Source organism: Lepisosteus oculatus, chromosome 12 (genome assembly GCF_040954835.1).
Source record: "Lepisosteus oculatus isolate fLepOcu1 chromosome 12, fLepOcu1.hap2, whole genome shotgun sequence".
Classification (NCBI taxonomy): Eukaryota; Metazoa; Chordata; class Actinopteri; order Semionotiformes; family Lepisosteidae; genus Lepisosteus; species Lepisosteus oculatus.
In genome coordinates this window covers 19012875-19029638 of record NC_090707.1, presented here as the reverse complement: position 1 = coordinate 19029638, position 16764 = coordinate 19012875, and the positions used below count along the sequence as shown (strand labels likewise).

The window sequence follows — 16764 nt, the reverse complement described above, 5'->3', positions numbered from 1 at the left end:
AGTGCTCAAGAATATTACCAACAAAATTATTGATTTTTACAAATATCTTTCATCACAAAAATCATTGTTTTAAAAAACGTCCCAAGAGAGTCTTAAAACTTATACTCATATACACTAATAAAGTTTGTTTGCAACATAAATTCCCCTGCATGCATTTTCACAGTGTTTTATGTCTTTAGTTGGGGCTGATATGCACACATAATGGGATAGAAAGTGAATGGCACTTCATTTTGACAAAATTAATTTACTTAATTTACTCATAATTCACATGAAGTGTCTGACTCAGCAGTTTGTACAACATCTCTCCAATGGATACTACCCAAGGCTATAAGAAAATGTGTACCATTTACAAGTAACAATACCTGATATTACTAGACATTCTGATGTCTGATGTAAAATATACTCAGAATTAAAAAAAAACTTAAAACCACTTAAGTTTTTTTTACAACCTTAAAGCAGTACAATGTCCATTATACCGGTATTGTACTGAATAGACATCTGTAAATATATTAACATGTTATCAACAAGGTTGATCAATAGGGGGTTTACTGTGAAAGTTGCAGGAAAGTATCTTGTGCAATCGATGCTATAATGCAGAAATAATCACAAGCTGTACATCTGTGATGCTTGGTTTGCACCCGATTGCAAATGCCGTCTTGTGGGGTTTCTTCTTGTTTCTCTCAAAGCCTGGACAAGCACGTGTCTGTTCACCGGTGTCTGAACCCTAGTTGACACACTTTGCCCCAGATCACCCAACAAATGTTCTACAGGGTTCATAGGGCATAGGGCATGCACAGCATAACTACTACACTTACTGCAAAACACTGTTATACCAGCAAGATTAGTATTTTCATTGTTCTGCTGGAATTTTGTCAAATCAGGATGAGCCTGCTAGAAAGGCAAGTGACGTCCCAGGACTTAATCAATGTAGCACTGTGCACTCAGGCGATCATTAATCACTGTAGAGCAGTTTTATGGCAATTAAACATTCCTGCCCAGACCACCACCCCTGGACATTCCCATCAATTTTGGAGAGATGGTGTGACTCAAATCACAGCCTATCACTGACAGACTGCATTTGACTCTAATGAGTTGTTAGGTTAGAAATTGTCTGAGGTATACACCTGAAAGTGAGCAACATTGCACTTAGTTTGACCTCCAACCTACCAATGCCACAAATGTATTTTTCTTTGGAAACACATTGCATTTTCTTCTTTTGATTTATTCCAGGTTTAATAAATAACAATCAAACTTGGTCTTGGGGGACCACTATATCTTCTGGCTTTTGCTCCAGCCAAGCCTTTTATCATAGACTAATTTCTGATGTTTTTACTATCAGCGTTTAAAAAGCTGATTGGTATTTGTAATTGGTATCAGCCCTGTAACAAATCCTGAGTTTTAGAGCTGTCCTAACTAAGGTGTGCTGTATGAAAACAAAGTTCACTTCTGAAGAGGGTGAAAATATCACTGTATGTCTGATACATTATCTTTATTAGTTGAGTCTGTTCATCAGAAATATCAACTGTAATAAGACCTGCTTAGACAAAAATAAGAGTAAGCAAGTTGTGGAAAGACTGCTTTATGTTCTCTATGCTGACGCTGTTAACACATAACCTTTGAAGTGCTGCATTTTTGAAACCCAGGACTAAGTGCAGAAAAAAAGGAAATTGAAAGTAAAAACAAGGAATATGAACAATTAAAGGCATCAATTAGCACTTGAAATTTAGAATGAAAACCATCCGACTTGGAGGTCCCTCAAAGTACCACTGATCAAAGCACTCGAGTGTATCATGATCAGTCATGATTCAAAGAACACCAAAAACAGTCAATCATAGCCAAAAGCTATATACTTTGTTTTTCTTATTACCCAAGCAGGAAGGTAAAAAAAAATTGTTTAATGTTCTGTACATATAAATCACTAAAATCCCGTCATATGCACTAAGCAAATCCTTGCTGACAATGACTGACATTAAAAACAAAATACTCAGAGTACAATTAAAATATCTTAGCTGCCACATTATACCTGTAACTTGGAGAAGGACTGCTGTGTCGGTCTTTTTCTTCCTCATTTGAGCGATGCTTAAATAAAAGGAAAATAAATGTCAATGCTTAACTTTATATTCACAAACAAAGGTATATTTTAGATATGTATAGATAAGATAATATTATCTTATGATGTGTATAGATAATTATTATATATTTATTGTATTTCTAGATATATTTTAGATTACCACTCACATTTTAAAGTTGAAGAACAGCTATTGCTGTTGTAAAAGAGGACACAGTAACAAAATTCAGATACATACTCTATTTCTATTCCCAAAAGATTCTATACCCAATTAACACCACAGCTCTATAAATAGCCCTAGAAAAATTACCTGTATATAAAGTAAATCTATTCTTAGTGTACCATTAATCTCAAATGTTGAGAATTGCAACATTTATTAAATGGTTTCTGGATTATTTTTAATGTATACATTTAATTATATAACTTAACATTCATACTGCACATGGTCATTGTTTTTCTCCTCTGAATTCATTAGCTTGAAACACCTATTACATGAAGCAGAATTTACATTTGGCCTAACAGTTGCCCCCATCTTGCAACTTTCCTTTTTTTTTTCAAATTTACCCAGATTAAGTAATTTGAATTTTTCAGATATGAATTCTTAATTTAAAAATATGTAGCAAATCTACTCCAATAGCTAATTAAAACAGCTTAGAACATGAATGCACACAGCATATCAGAAATTAAACTGAAATGAAAATACTGAAGGCATTATAGGGATATATATCACAGTATTATATTATGAACATGTCTTGCACTGTACTACAAGAACTAAACAAACAATTATAACAACTATTCCACTGTTTTTACAGTCTTAGATTAGATGAGTTCACAAACCCCAAAATGGCTAAATGAACCTCTAAGGCTGCTGAGGCATTTTATCACTGACTGGTTGAAAGTACAGATTTTTTTCCACTGAAATTCTTGAAGGACACGAAACAGGCCTACTCACAAAATGGCTATTACAGTACAGTAGTACAGCAGAATGTTGTGGTTTGCTGATCCTCTTATGTGCAGTCAACATTTTGAGACCTGTTTTACCATTCTCAGACAAAAACCACAGCTTTTTTGACAACTTGGCTGTGTGGACAAAGTTTATTTTGGATCCAGCAGAGTCTGGTTCAACAATATTAAAAAGCATTTTAGCTTCCATAAAAATGATGCACAATCTGCATCAGCCGATCATAAAGCTGATACAGAGTTTCGCGGAGCACCTGTGAAATTCACAGAACAGAAGGGATATAAGATAGAATATAAATGTTTAACTGATGAAACGTCGAAGCGCAAAATAGTTTAAAGCACAAAAAAGGCTGTGGCTACCACTTTGTTTGAATGCCTCATGGTTCTAATGCAAGTTAACAGCCCCTTAACCTGATTTTTTTTACATTAAAATTGGAATAATAATATTAGGGTCGGAGCGGTGCAACTGTGGCTAAGGATCTGTGCCTGTGGCTCGAAGGTTGCTGGCAGATAAATACCGTGGCTGGCAGAGGAATCCTACTCCGTTGGGCCCCTGAGCAAGGCCCTTAACCCCAACTGCTCCAGGGGCGCTGTGCAATGGCTGACCCTATGCTCTGACCCCAAGCTGCGTTCTCTGTCTGTGTGTCTCATGGAGAGCGAAGCAGGGGTATGCGAAAAGACGAATTCCTAATGCAAGAAATTGTATTGGCCAATAAAATGATTATATCTCTTATTTCTGTACTTCACAGACCAAAAAGATGACCGGGAGCCTTACTTTGATTTGTGCCACTCTACTTCTCATTTTACTGGGTGCTCCACTTGAGCGACTTCTGCTGTCTTTACTGCTGTCGCTGTCTGAGCCACTTGAGCTGCCATTTTCAGTGTCATCGTCACTGTTTGCAGAGGATCCCCTCCCACCTCCAGCATCAGGACTTCTCTTTCTGACACCCGCTGAGCTTCTCTCTCCCTCCATATCCTCTGCAAGACAACAATTTCATTATTTGATGGAATATTTTACGTATTCACCTTTAGATATTCTGATTTTCCAGAAATACAAAAAAACAAACGATTTATTAGAAAATATGGAATTATTTATGGCACAACATGTATATGACTTATGCCACGCCACTCAGTTGCGTAAACAAACCAGACATTTTGAGAAACATGTTTATTTTTAAAACTCCACTGTTTTATCTTCTGTCATATACTTATTTGTGCATTACATGGGCCACATTCTGACAAACCAAAAGACACTGATGTAAACTGCTGAACAATCAAATTAAGAGAGCTACATTTAAAACAGGTAATTAAAGAAGTGAAAAATGAATGCAAAGATCGAATTTAATCAAATCCAAAAAGTATTAGAAATGGTTTAGTAAACATATCTGCCGTATTTCAAAAATGCATTTTTTTAACCAAAACATTTTATGTATTAAAAGCAGCACCTCTTCATGCAGACAACCAGCTACTATACAACTCACTTGTCACATCATGTTGTGATTCATGATATATCTGAATATTATGTAAGCCTACTTCAAGGCCACTTTCCCCATGCATGGCTGACCAAAATGGAATTAAAATTTTCAAATGAGCAAAAAAAAAGACCAGAACTCTATTGTTTGACTGTACTTACCTTTAGTGAACCACTTAATTCAATTGTTTCAAATCACAAATTTACAACACAAATTCAAGTAAGAGGAATTCAATCTCAGATATTACCACCACTTAAACAATAGCAGGAGATCTGATGAAACCTCATGGCTATTATTTCAATTTTGAGTAACTTTTGGGAATGACAGTATTTATGAAACAACAAAACCAAAAGTACTCTTCTCCACCAGTGAAGCAAAATATGTTTATCTTAAAATTCATAATTATTAAAATTTGTTTACTATGAACATACCCTCAATGCTATTTTCAATCAATTATGAAACCATAGTAATAGTCTGATAACATTAATCCCTCTCCTCCACCTACTGTTGTATTCCTCTAGAGTGGAGCTTGGAAATGTGCTGAGTGATGAATTGTTCTGTGCTGACACTGCTGTATGTGTAAATTCTAATGCCAGCTGTTAAAAAATATCTGGAGAAATGTGATATTTTAAAAGATGTATGAATTTAACTGAATTATCTAAGTAGGGAAAATTAATCACAAAGAATCCCCAAAACACACAGCAGATCAGGTAGGGAAGGGAGACATTTCACCAATTAAATTAAGGGAGAATGGAAGGGGGGGAGGGGAGGAAAACTGACAGACCAACTCCAGTTTCAGTTGAAAGCCAATTTCATTTGTAGCAGAAAAGTACTCAAAACAGAGGACAACAACATAAAATGTAAAATGCCACACACAGTCAAAACACGAAATACAAATGCATATACATCTAAATTGTTTGCTGCACATTAAGAATGACCAAATTAACTAACTGCATCAAAAGGAACACATCTGGCAATCTTATTTCACTTGGCTAAGATTATACTATTGTTCTAATTGTTCTTTGCTTGCTTACTTCTAGGTTCTTTACTTTAAGTAAAATTTTGGTACGACTCGATATACAATACAAAAAGGTTATTTATAGAGAAACAGTTTTTATGGAGCATCTTTTCCCCATAAGTATAATGTAAAATGGAGGGACAGTGACCAAAAGAACATCCACTCAGACTGCAACTCAATGCAGGGAATTTTCTCTCATAAGAAACAATATAATATGATATAAGGACTGGAAGATGTTAACTTTCACATGTAGGAAACAAAATATAAGTACTTTACTGTACAACACGTACACATTCAAAACTATTTTTGAGTTCAAGTACCTTTTAACCTAACTATCTCTAAAACACTGAATTGATATTTTTCTTAACATTTATAGGCATAATAAAAGCTATTTGAGAATGCTAATAGAAAACCTGATATAAAATGACATTTTTTTAAAACTGCTATCCTATCACATTTCTCATTTTCAACAGCAACCCATTTTTGTTATACAGAAACATTTTGGACTGCATTTCAAAAATAATTTACCTTAAGGTATCAATCATTTTTATGACCACACCTTGAGAAGTTTACAAGTTATGCTGGATTGGTTTACACTGAGCACTAGTTCCGCACAGTATGACATCTTTAGAACAGACTAAAGAGAAAAATGCAAAACGTTGGTAAAACTACACTGGCAAGAAAATGACATTACGTTGTATATGAATATGGATATGAAACATATAGGTACTATATGTGCTGAGATTCATTATTTTACAATCCATAACACAACTGTTTTGCCCTAGAGGTTTCATACTACAATAACACATTGAAATATGGGCATGGAAAAGCCAAAGTGAAACAAGACACTAACAAACTGACTGCCAATACAGATGGACATACAGATGTTTTAAAAAGACTGATCTGTAAAATACAATTTTTTCATTTTACATAGTCTGTATATGCACATTGGATTTAATTTACAGCAGTAAATTTTAAGGAGTTTTAAAGGGCAGCATGTTAAACACTAATAATCCTCTAAATAACTTTTTATATTGTAGAGGACAACAATGTGTTCTATGTTATCTGACTTTGTGAATGAAGACCGAGATGGCCATCCTTTTATAGGATGCAACTGAATTAAAAAAGGCACCGAATATCACCAGCAATGCGTTCTAGCGCATTTAAAATGCCCTTGAGCAGGAACTGTCAAGAAGCATGAGGTTATACTATATTCAGCTCTAAGTCCCAGCAGTGAGGCAGATGCAATATCTCAGCAGAAAAAAAGGTTATAAACATTATCTGGAAACGAACAGATCAACACCACCGTAAAAGCAACTCCAATGATGATAAGGAGAGAGCTGCTGACTTTTATATAGATGAGTTACTAAACAAAATACTTTGATACAACAGAAAGAAGAATCCATTTAGCAGAATTAATTACAGCATACTTTTTTTGGTAAAATCCCCCTCTTATGTAATTAATCCTTGAAGAATCCACATACTCTTTGCACAAAAGGTGGCACAAGTCACTTAAATTACCTAAATTCTAATGGGATTCTGTTCAAAACATACTGTAGTAATTGTAACCTTACCTACTTCCTTTTATGAATAAGTAGCACAGTAAAAGCTCTAGACAGTTTTCATCTAGCCATATTAATCACTAGATGGTCTTCAGAGAGCCAGTTGGTCACGTTCAAGAGCAACTCAAAACACACAAGCCAACTCAGACCATCCAAAAGCCAGGAAGCAGAAAAGTAATAAATCCATCTCTGGCATTCCTAAAATAATTAGTGTAGAAAACAAATGAAGAAAAGAAACATTCATTGAGGAAAGGTGCTCTTCATGAACAAATTCATAACTTACCACTTTTTCTTCCTTTGCTTGTGCTCTCTTCTTTTTCCTCAGAGGAGCTCCGGCTTCTTGGAGACTGATCCATGGTAAGAGAATTGGAAGCCTGTGCACAAGAGACAAGAGAAGTAATGAAGATATGCTGAAACTGGAGCACAGGTTTGTTGTCAACTCCATGTATCTACTATAAGAGCTACCACAGAAACCATAACTATGCATAATAATGCCAGCACTGCATAAATTACACCAAAGTAACACTACATACACATTAAACAAATGGCTAGAACAATCTAACAGCAACAAAAACTGAGAACTGCAACACTTAAATGTATATACAAGCCAAAAAAGAATCAAGTGATGCAGAAATCCTATGGTCAAAAAGGAACAGAAGCGCAAAAAAAAAACATTACATAATCATGTTAAACCATAAATCATTCAAAAACTCAGAAATTACATAAAAGAAAAAAAACTTTCAGAGCCCTTTATGCGATACAGCACACAATTCTCAGCAGAGACCATATGAGAGAGGAAGTATTGAGAAAAATCTCATTTTTTAATGCATTTCACTGTAAAAATGTGATTGAAAACTTATTGTAATCAGGGACAAATTTCAGGAAAATACGATGCAAATCTGACTAGTTGAAGTTGTACTGATATAGCACTGTGAAATATAAAGGACGCCTCACACAAAAACAGCTCGAGGTGTACTGTCCTCGGCACAAATGAAAGGTGTCTGAGAACAAATCAAAGCTCAAAGCTCCTAGACAACAGCTTTGCTAAATTCAGGCCTTATGCTACACATTTGTGCAACAACTGCAGATCAGTTCAAAATACACTGAATTAACAAAAACGAAAATGTAAGAGACATAAGGTAATTTTTAATCATTTCAAGCATTCAAACTTTTCTTACAATTTAAGCTAAAAGAATTTATTTGGACTCTCAGGCTATGCATAATATATTACACATCAATTTTACATAGGATTTCTGACTCATCTGACCAAAGATAATACCTGGTAAAAGCAGTGGCGGCCTCTAGCGGTATATAAGAGAGAGTCTAGGATAGGGAGATGCTTTTTCCATTTCTGTATGCTAAATATTCCAATTATCATTGATATCGATTCTCCATAGATCTTAAATATCTTCAAAACAGATTACGGAAGCCAACGCAAACAACTTTTATTAAAGACCACAAACATTTAACTGAGATGTGTTGTGAGTGTGCATTAGTGACTTTTGCATTTGATAGTTTAAAGTCCAGGATGTCCTAACAAATTTCTATAAAAGAAAACACAACTCTGGCGTTCTTTCAAACAAGTTTCATGACATGACTTATTTTTTAATCACCCATAATTTCTTCCTGTGGAAATACCTGAAACTTTTTTGCAAAACATTCTTGTGAATGTGAATATAAGTGTATATTTCCAAAGCTTAGGATATACTTCCTTCTTTCCAATGAATACAACATTCACAGATACATCACCTTAAATGAATAACACACTCAGAAGAATAATTCAGGGAGCCCAGCTCATTAAAATGTTAGCCACAATAATGCAAACAATTTCAGGTTTAAAACTACAACTATTTTTTTTTATTAATCTCTTCAAGCTTTACTGATGGTGCAAAACGTTTTCGGATTGCAATAGATGTTTTAACCTCCTCTTTCAACTTCAATATAAACAACTTTAAAAGACTTATTTTTTTTGTCACAATACCTACTTTGTCAGCTGTGCTGTTATAGGTTATACACATTGCAACGTTTCGGGACCCACTTGCAATGCAATAACGCTGCTGAGTGTTTTTTACGCCCAGTAGGAAAATCATGCTACAAAGAATGTCAAATTTATAGCAGCAGGAGTTTTCACAAACATGTGATACTTCAATTCCACTCTGAAATTGAAGGAGTGGCTTTAAGTTATCATATTTATATAAGCGCTATTTGCCAAAAAAAAAGCCATGTGCATCAACTACAGATGCAAAATCTGTTTAAAGGATAACACATTTATCAGGCCTGTAAGTGGATATAAATTTGATGTAATCCATGGTAAAAAGCTGTAGAGATGCGAATGACTACCATTCACTAATGCAGCTAATTCATTATTCATAAGTCTCAATATATACATTTCTGAGGGTTTTAAATGTAATAAACCATAATACCCTACAAAAATTAGAATTATATATTTTAATAGCTGTGCTGCTTCATTACCTACTGCACTTCCAAATCAACATCACAAAACTGTATGGACCAGTTAGTAATATGGAATATTCAAAGCTAATGCAATTAGTTCTCTGCACTTGTTTTCCCTGAGCTAATTTTAAGGTTACCAGTTGCTCTGTTTCCATACAGGTTTCTAGTCACTTCTGCCTATAGCCTCAAAGGAACTGCTCAAACCTCAAGTGCTCATCACCTATAGTTACCAGGAAGCTTATTACAGCCCCATCTTGCACACAGTCAAGTCACCAAACCAGAATTATTTTAAATCTCTCCGAACCACTTGACAAAAATTCACGTCCAGCTGAATTTTGAATACCCACAAGCCAATATGGAATTTAAAGACTGAAAAATTTCTGTGGAGTAGGAAAACTGTTAGATCACTTTTTCATAAAGTAGATGATTTCAATTATTTGTGCTCCCCATTCACAGCATTATTCTTGATTACAGGACAATTCTTCAGGCTAATACTGACACCAAAATATATTTCTTACTGAAATGAATGTTAAAATGCTGTTTATGGTAAAATTCCAAGGCAGCTGACTGGATGAAGCAGTATCGGCCTCATTGCAGGGAGCAAGCTAGTCCAGAATTGACATATTAGCCATCTGTGACCAGAAATCCACAGTTGTTCATACATACCATCCTGATGTCAGGCTTGTGGGGGTTAAAGAACCTTAAGTAATGATCCCTCTGTGGCCTGCCAGTTGCCTACATAAGATGACATTCCCTTTCTTGTCCTTTTTCTCATTAGTTTATCATTTCACCTGTGTTCCTACTATCCTTCTTTCAAATCTAAAAAAATACTAGGCTGTAGCCATGACAATACTTTCACTTGAAGTTAAACGAAGATCCATCTTAAAATTTTATCTGCTAGTTGAACTAGCTCACATTGAGTGAAAATATTTTTTTCCAGAACGCTCTGATGAGTAATGCATTCTACTTGTGTCCAACATACTCATAACATCTTGAATCCACTTTATTTATCCCACAGGGAAAGAAAATGTCAATTCTGCCAAATGCATCTTTTGAAGTAGATGTCATGTCATTTATTGAACAGATGTCACTGCATGCGTTATTAACAATGAAAATCTCCTCAAGAGACCAAAATTGTGTTTTCAATAGGAAATGGGCAGGTGAAATGCTTATTGCTATATGAAATCTAAGTATTTATTACTGCACTCAATCACAAACCCTAATTGCCATTACCAATGGTGCTTTACAATGACAAAAAAATATTAGAGCTCTCAGACAAAAATTGCATATTCGTGTCATTTATAAAAAGAAATATCTGTCTGACTATGTTACGTGACGACAACCTCAATTTCCAGCTCATTGTACATGTCAACAATACAATATCCTGACAACAATAGTTTTAAACTTTTAGAACACTATAATTCTTAAGATGCCTTGATTAACAGCAGTAGGAATACCATCTGGTAGTGCAGTCCTTATGTATTTGGACAGTGACACAATATTTATTGTTTTGGCTCTGTACTCCAGCACATTGGATTTAAAATGAAACAATGAATATGAAGTTAAAGTGCAGAATGTCAGCTTTAATGTGAGGGTTTTTACGTCTATATTGGGTGAACCATATAAGAATCACAGTCCTTTTTATACATAGTCCTCCCATAGTCTTATGGGTGAAATTTAGTCAAGCTACTGGATTTAATTGCATCACTGTCATGGAATCTTTAATCACGATCTTGATTTAACACATTGGCTGAAGGATGGTATCTCCTACAGCACAATGAACATTGCTGGCAAAGCATTACTTCAAATATATTGTGAAATCCTGGGATTTGTTTAAGGTTGCAGGCATTTGTATAAAGGAAAAGATAACTTACACTGGCTGGTTATCAAATTCTATTGAAATAAATTAAGAAAAACAAGAAAATAACAGATGCACTGTTATCAGAGAACATTATCCTCAACCTGTCCACACACTTCTGTCTGCGTCAAAGGTCAACTAAAACTTATAACACGCAAAACACTACGGTAAATATAAACCTGAATAAGAACATAAAATCCAAAACACTGCTTAGCAAAATGTTAACTTTGCAGTCATATCACTCTGCAACTTACAACTGACAACCCACTGAAGTTAAGCAGGTGTGAGCCTGATCAGCACCTGAATGGGAGACTCCTGGGAAAAACTAAGGTTGCTGCTGGAAAAAGTATTAGAGGGGACAGTAAGGGGCGCTGATCCTGCGGTCTATTTTGTGGGTCCTAATACCCAGTACAGTGACGGGGACGCTATACTGTAAAAAAGACACCATCCTTCAGTTGAGATGTAAAACCGAGGTCCTGACTTGTTGTAATTAAAAATCCCAGAGCATTTCTCGAAAAGAGTAGGGGTGTTACCCCAGTGTCCCGGCCAAATTTCCCATTGGCTTTTACCAATCATGGCCTCCTAATAAGCCCATTTACGAACTGGCTTCATCACTCTGTTCCCTCCCTACTGACAGCTGGTGTGTGGTGAGTGTACTGGCGCTGTTGCATCATCCAGGTGGATGCTGCACATTGGTTGTGGTGGAGAGGAGTCCCCATTCCCTGTAAAGTGCTTTGAATTGAGTGTCCAGAAAAGTCCTGTATAAGTGTGAGGAATTAAGAATTATTATTAACTCAAAGTAAATGTCTCACAATTCTGTTAAAAAATATGTCAGCATATTCAGCTTCAATAATTTTATGTCAGTCTTAGATGTCATTGCTGCTACAGAAGAGAATAGATTTTGCAAACATATCTAAAAGTATGTCCAAAATTCAGCAGCCAGAATCCTGACCAGATCTAGTGCAAGTGTTCACATTACTCCTATCCTGGAGTCCTTGCACTGGCTTCCGGTCAAATTCCGCGTAGACTTTAAAATCCTCATGCTCACCTACAAGGCTTTACATGGCTTGGCACCTCAATACCTGTCTGAACTTTTATCGCCCTACTCCCCACCTCGCAACCTCCGCTCTTCAAATTCTGCCCTCCTTACTGTCCCCCAAGCCCGTCTACATTGTATGGGCGACAGGGCCTTCGCCTGCTATGCCCCCAAGCTCTGGAACTCCTTGCCCAAGGATATTAGAGAGTCACCTTCTCTAAACTCCTTCAAATCCATACTCAAAACCCTCCTTTTCAGAAAAGCCTTTACTTAACTGGTTCCATTCTTCACCCCTCTGCTCTTCTTAATACCATCTTCCACGGTCTCCTCTATTGTTATTGTTGTATTGTTGTAATTATAATTGTGTCCTGTCTTGTGAAATTTTCTTATTTATTGTTGTAGTCTTCTTATTTATTGTTATTGTCATCCTGTAAAGCGCTTTGAGAAGCCACCTTTAAAGGCGCTATATAAAATAAAGTTTATTATTATTATTATAAAAGTCACACCTGCCTTTCAGTACCACCCATGAGATTTACACTTTTTAGACAGACTGCTTATTCCTTTCAAAACATTTTCTAAATAATAAGAATGCAAAACCATTTGAAAACATTCAGAATTTAATTCTACACTAAGATAACAAATAAAAAGATAACATTCCGACAAAACTAACACACACCCTTGACTTTTTTTACACTATTAGACTCAGTGATTTCCCCATGCTGTGACACTTCATTTCCTTAACTACATTTCCCTCACAATAAAATTCTATCTTTCCCACTCAATTTACCTGCGTTCAAAAATCAGTTCAGAATCTGCAGGTATGAGATGGAACTAGAATACCATCAGAGATGCTACATAAATTATATGTATAATGCAATCAAATTGATCTTGACGATAAAATGTTTGAAGATCTCACGGTTCACAACTGGTTTTGGTTCACAAAACCACAGGTATTGGGGAGAAAATTCAAACAACTTGTACTGTCTACATATTACACTAGTGAAAAGTAAAAGCAGTGCTAAGCAACAGCTGGCAATGTTCAATTTTGACGGGAGACCTCCTGGGAAAAACTAAGGTTGCTGCTGGAAGAGGTGTTAGTGGGGCCAGCAGGGGGCGCTCACCCTGTGGTCCACGTGGGTCCTAATGCCCCAGTATAGTGATGGGGACACTATACTGTAAAAAGGTGCCGTCCTTTGGATGAGACGTAAAACCGAGGTCCTGACTCTCTGTGGTCGTTAAAAATCCCAGGGTGTTTCTCGAAAAGAGTAGGGGTGTAACCCCGGCGTCCTGGCCAAATTTCCCATTGGCCTTAACCAATCATGGCCTCCTAATAATCCCATCTATGAATTGGCTTCATTACTCTCTGTTCTCCTCCCCACTAATAGCTGATGTGTGGTGAGCGTTCTGGCGCACTATGGCTGCCGTCGCATCATCCAGGTGGATGCTGCACATTGGTGGTGGTGGAGGGGAGACCCCATTACCTGTAAAGCGCTTTGAGTGGAGTGTCCAGAAAAGCGCTATATAAGTGTAAGCAATTATAATTATAATTATTATTATTATTATAATTTTAATTAGTGCTGCTATCTTATTTGACTATTTTATATTAATTGTATCAGAAAAATACGGATAAATACTTGAATTTTCAACACCAGTCCATTTGGCATTAACGTTTTCCTCCACCACAAAGCAAATGAAAGGGTGTTTTACATATAATCAATAAAATACATAAACGACATAAATTCACCATAAATGAACCCTATGGCCTTTACTGAACGATAAACAGTTATCGTTTAGAAAACGGGTAACTGACATGCTCACAATTCACTGAGGTAACTGAACTTCTCCTCATCAAATGGAGTATGCTGCTACTTCCAATATTCACAGCATGTAGGCCTACATTTCAGTTTATCTTGAGAAAATCCGCTAAGAGTGAAGCAGTGCCACAAGTGTATATTAACGGAAGGAAAAGCATCTACAATCTTCCTGGAACCAGTAACGCATCACAGACAGGACGAAATAAAACTCTTAATTGTTTTCCAAAACATTTTATACAACCACCGAATCTAAACCTGCACTAGAACTATCTATAAAAACTTCGTCGCCATAATTTGTGTACTTACGGATCTAGTATCCGAGGGAAAAATGGAATAAATATACCAACACCTGTTCCTATTAAATTCGGCCTAACAATAACAAAATGCGAGAAGCTTACGTACACTTTTCTAATATTGTTGATAACTAAGTTATCGTCTCTACAACTCCAGATTTACCTTAGATGATGCAGACAAACGCGTTTTATTCAACAATGTTTTAGTTATAAACTAACCAAAAATGCGTATACTAGTAATAGTTTATTTTCGACTAATTAAACCTGGGTCATATTAGTAACAGGGGAAAAAAAACTTTTTAAGCTAGGAAATGTATTAAAATCATAATGCAGAAATATTTTTAATAGTTTTTATACCCAAGGGAAGAAATGTTTACTTGCATTGCGCCATGTGTGACAGACCGGAGTTCTTTATAGTACAGGGAAGGCCTGTACACGTTTCGTCAATGCTTAACCTTACTACGACGATCAGAACGCCTAAACATTGAAGTGATATTATATAAATAATTTACCTATGAAACTATGACAACAATATCACTCAAAGAACATGAAAATACTTTATTTTTACCTCCTCTGTTGCAGTCAAGTCGCGTCTTGTTTCAATTTCAACTTCATTCGATTCCGCGGCCATCTTTCCTCAAGTGAAGATCACCTACGGATCCTTGTAGTGCTCAAACGGCACGAATTGGTGAGCCTCACACTACCTGCTACATCAGCAAAAGAACGCGAAATTCGAAATCACAGTACAGTGTATCGAAATCTAAAATAGACCGTTACTTTACCAGCACTATAGGGAGTGATAAAAAGATAGAGGTATTTGTGTTCTAGACAAGATTTAACTAACGTGTCTAGTGATTTTAAAGATCGTTAATTATTGTTTTCATCAGCAATTTGTAGATCATTTTTAAAGAAGATTTCAGTGTAGTCTACGAACACAGCACAGCCGGAAAGCTGCAACATACAAAAGAACAACAAAAAGACTGCTGTAAGTAGCAGTTGTATGACTTCTAACATTACAGTAATATTTTGAGCTGAATGCTTCACAGCAGCATTAACATCTTAGATCCTGACTTGATCTGATCTCAGATCTCAGAAGTCTGGTCATTTTTGGGATAAAGATACTAAAGATACCAAGGTTGCTGCTGTATGTGTTTTAAGTAGACCAGTAGGTGTAACTATTTCCTTTGAAGCATGATTTCTAAAACTAATACCCCAGTATGGCAATAAGGAATACTGTGCCGTACAAACTGCTTTTCTGTCCTGGCAGTTTGGTTGTTGTTAAAGTCCCTGGACACTGTTTGTGAGACTACGGGGATGAGCTCTGTTTCACTAGATAAGTTCCATTTTAGGTCTGCACAATTTGTACAACCTGAATTTTTTAATTTAATAGGTGAAGCATTTTCTCACTTCTCCCCCTGATCTGTTGTTTATGGGGCTAGTGGTGCAAAATGGGTGCCACACATTACCCAGTTGAATGCAGTTTTCCTTTGGTGGATAATATGGGTCCCTTCAAATATGTAAAGTTCTTTGGGGTGCAAAGTGGCACATAAATGCGACGAATTATGATTTTCCTATTTATTATGGATATATTGATAAGGCATTTGATTACTGCATATGGAGACATTGTATACTGTACATATTACAAAATATCCATGGTATATTATACTTTAAATCTTAACTAAAATACCTCCATTCTTTTCTCATTTTTAGCTTTAAGTATGAATGCTGAGAGAGATTTTATGTTACTTTGGGAAACCTGCTGAGCTGTTAACATATAAAATTGTGAGCTAATTAGCACTGTACAGTATGTGTAAATATGAAATATTATTAACAAGCACTGTTTATTTCTCTTTACCCTAAAGTTAGGTTTCCATTCATGTGTGTGCATGTTTCCTCCTCCATTTTGCCGATTTTCGTACAACCTAAAATGATGGTGTAATGCTTTTGAACCTAAAAAAGATTCTCCTTTAAGTACAGGATTTGCCATCACAGAAAAAATACAGTAAGAACAAAACATAGAAAATGACTCAATGAGTCAATGAGAGGAATAAATTCATACTCTATTTGTATAGGAATTCTCAACAAAATACTCCAGAAGAGCAGAATATTTTTTCAGTGTCTGTTCATGAGAAGAAGACGTTCACATTTAAGGCTGGAATACTGTCCTTTCTACTTTTTTAAGCTTTATTGAACAAAAAGAAAGAAAACCACAGGAGTCTTTGGAATAAA

The 16764-nt window shown here is 35.9% G+C and overlaps 1 protein-coding gene across 1 annotated transcript in view; it reads right to left on the bottom strand.

The window, feature by feature from the left end:
- Positions 1–15193, bottom strand: part of cwc22 (CWC22 spliceosome associated protein homolog) — a 48934-nt gene extending 33741 nt beyond the window's left edge. Inside the window, exons 1-4 of the mRNA XM_015359046.2 lie at positions 15104–15193; positions 7364–7454; positions 3804–4006; positions 2024–2079 (exon numbers count right to left, since the gene is read on the bottom strand). Coding sequence (XP_015214532.1) covers positions 2024–2079; positions 3804–4006; positions 7364–7454; positions 15104–15166 — 413 coding nt within the window. The 5' untranslated portion in view covers positions 15167–15193. The remainder of the gene's footprint in view (positions 1–2023; positions 2080–3803; positions 4007–7363; positions 7455–15103) is intronic.
- Between the last annotated feature and the right edge of the window lie 1571 nt (positions 15194–16764).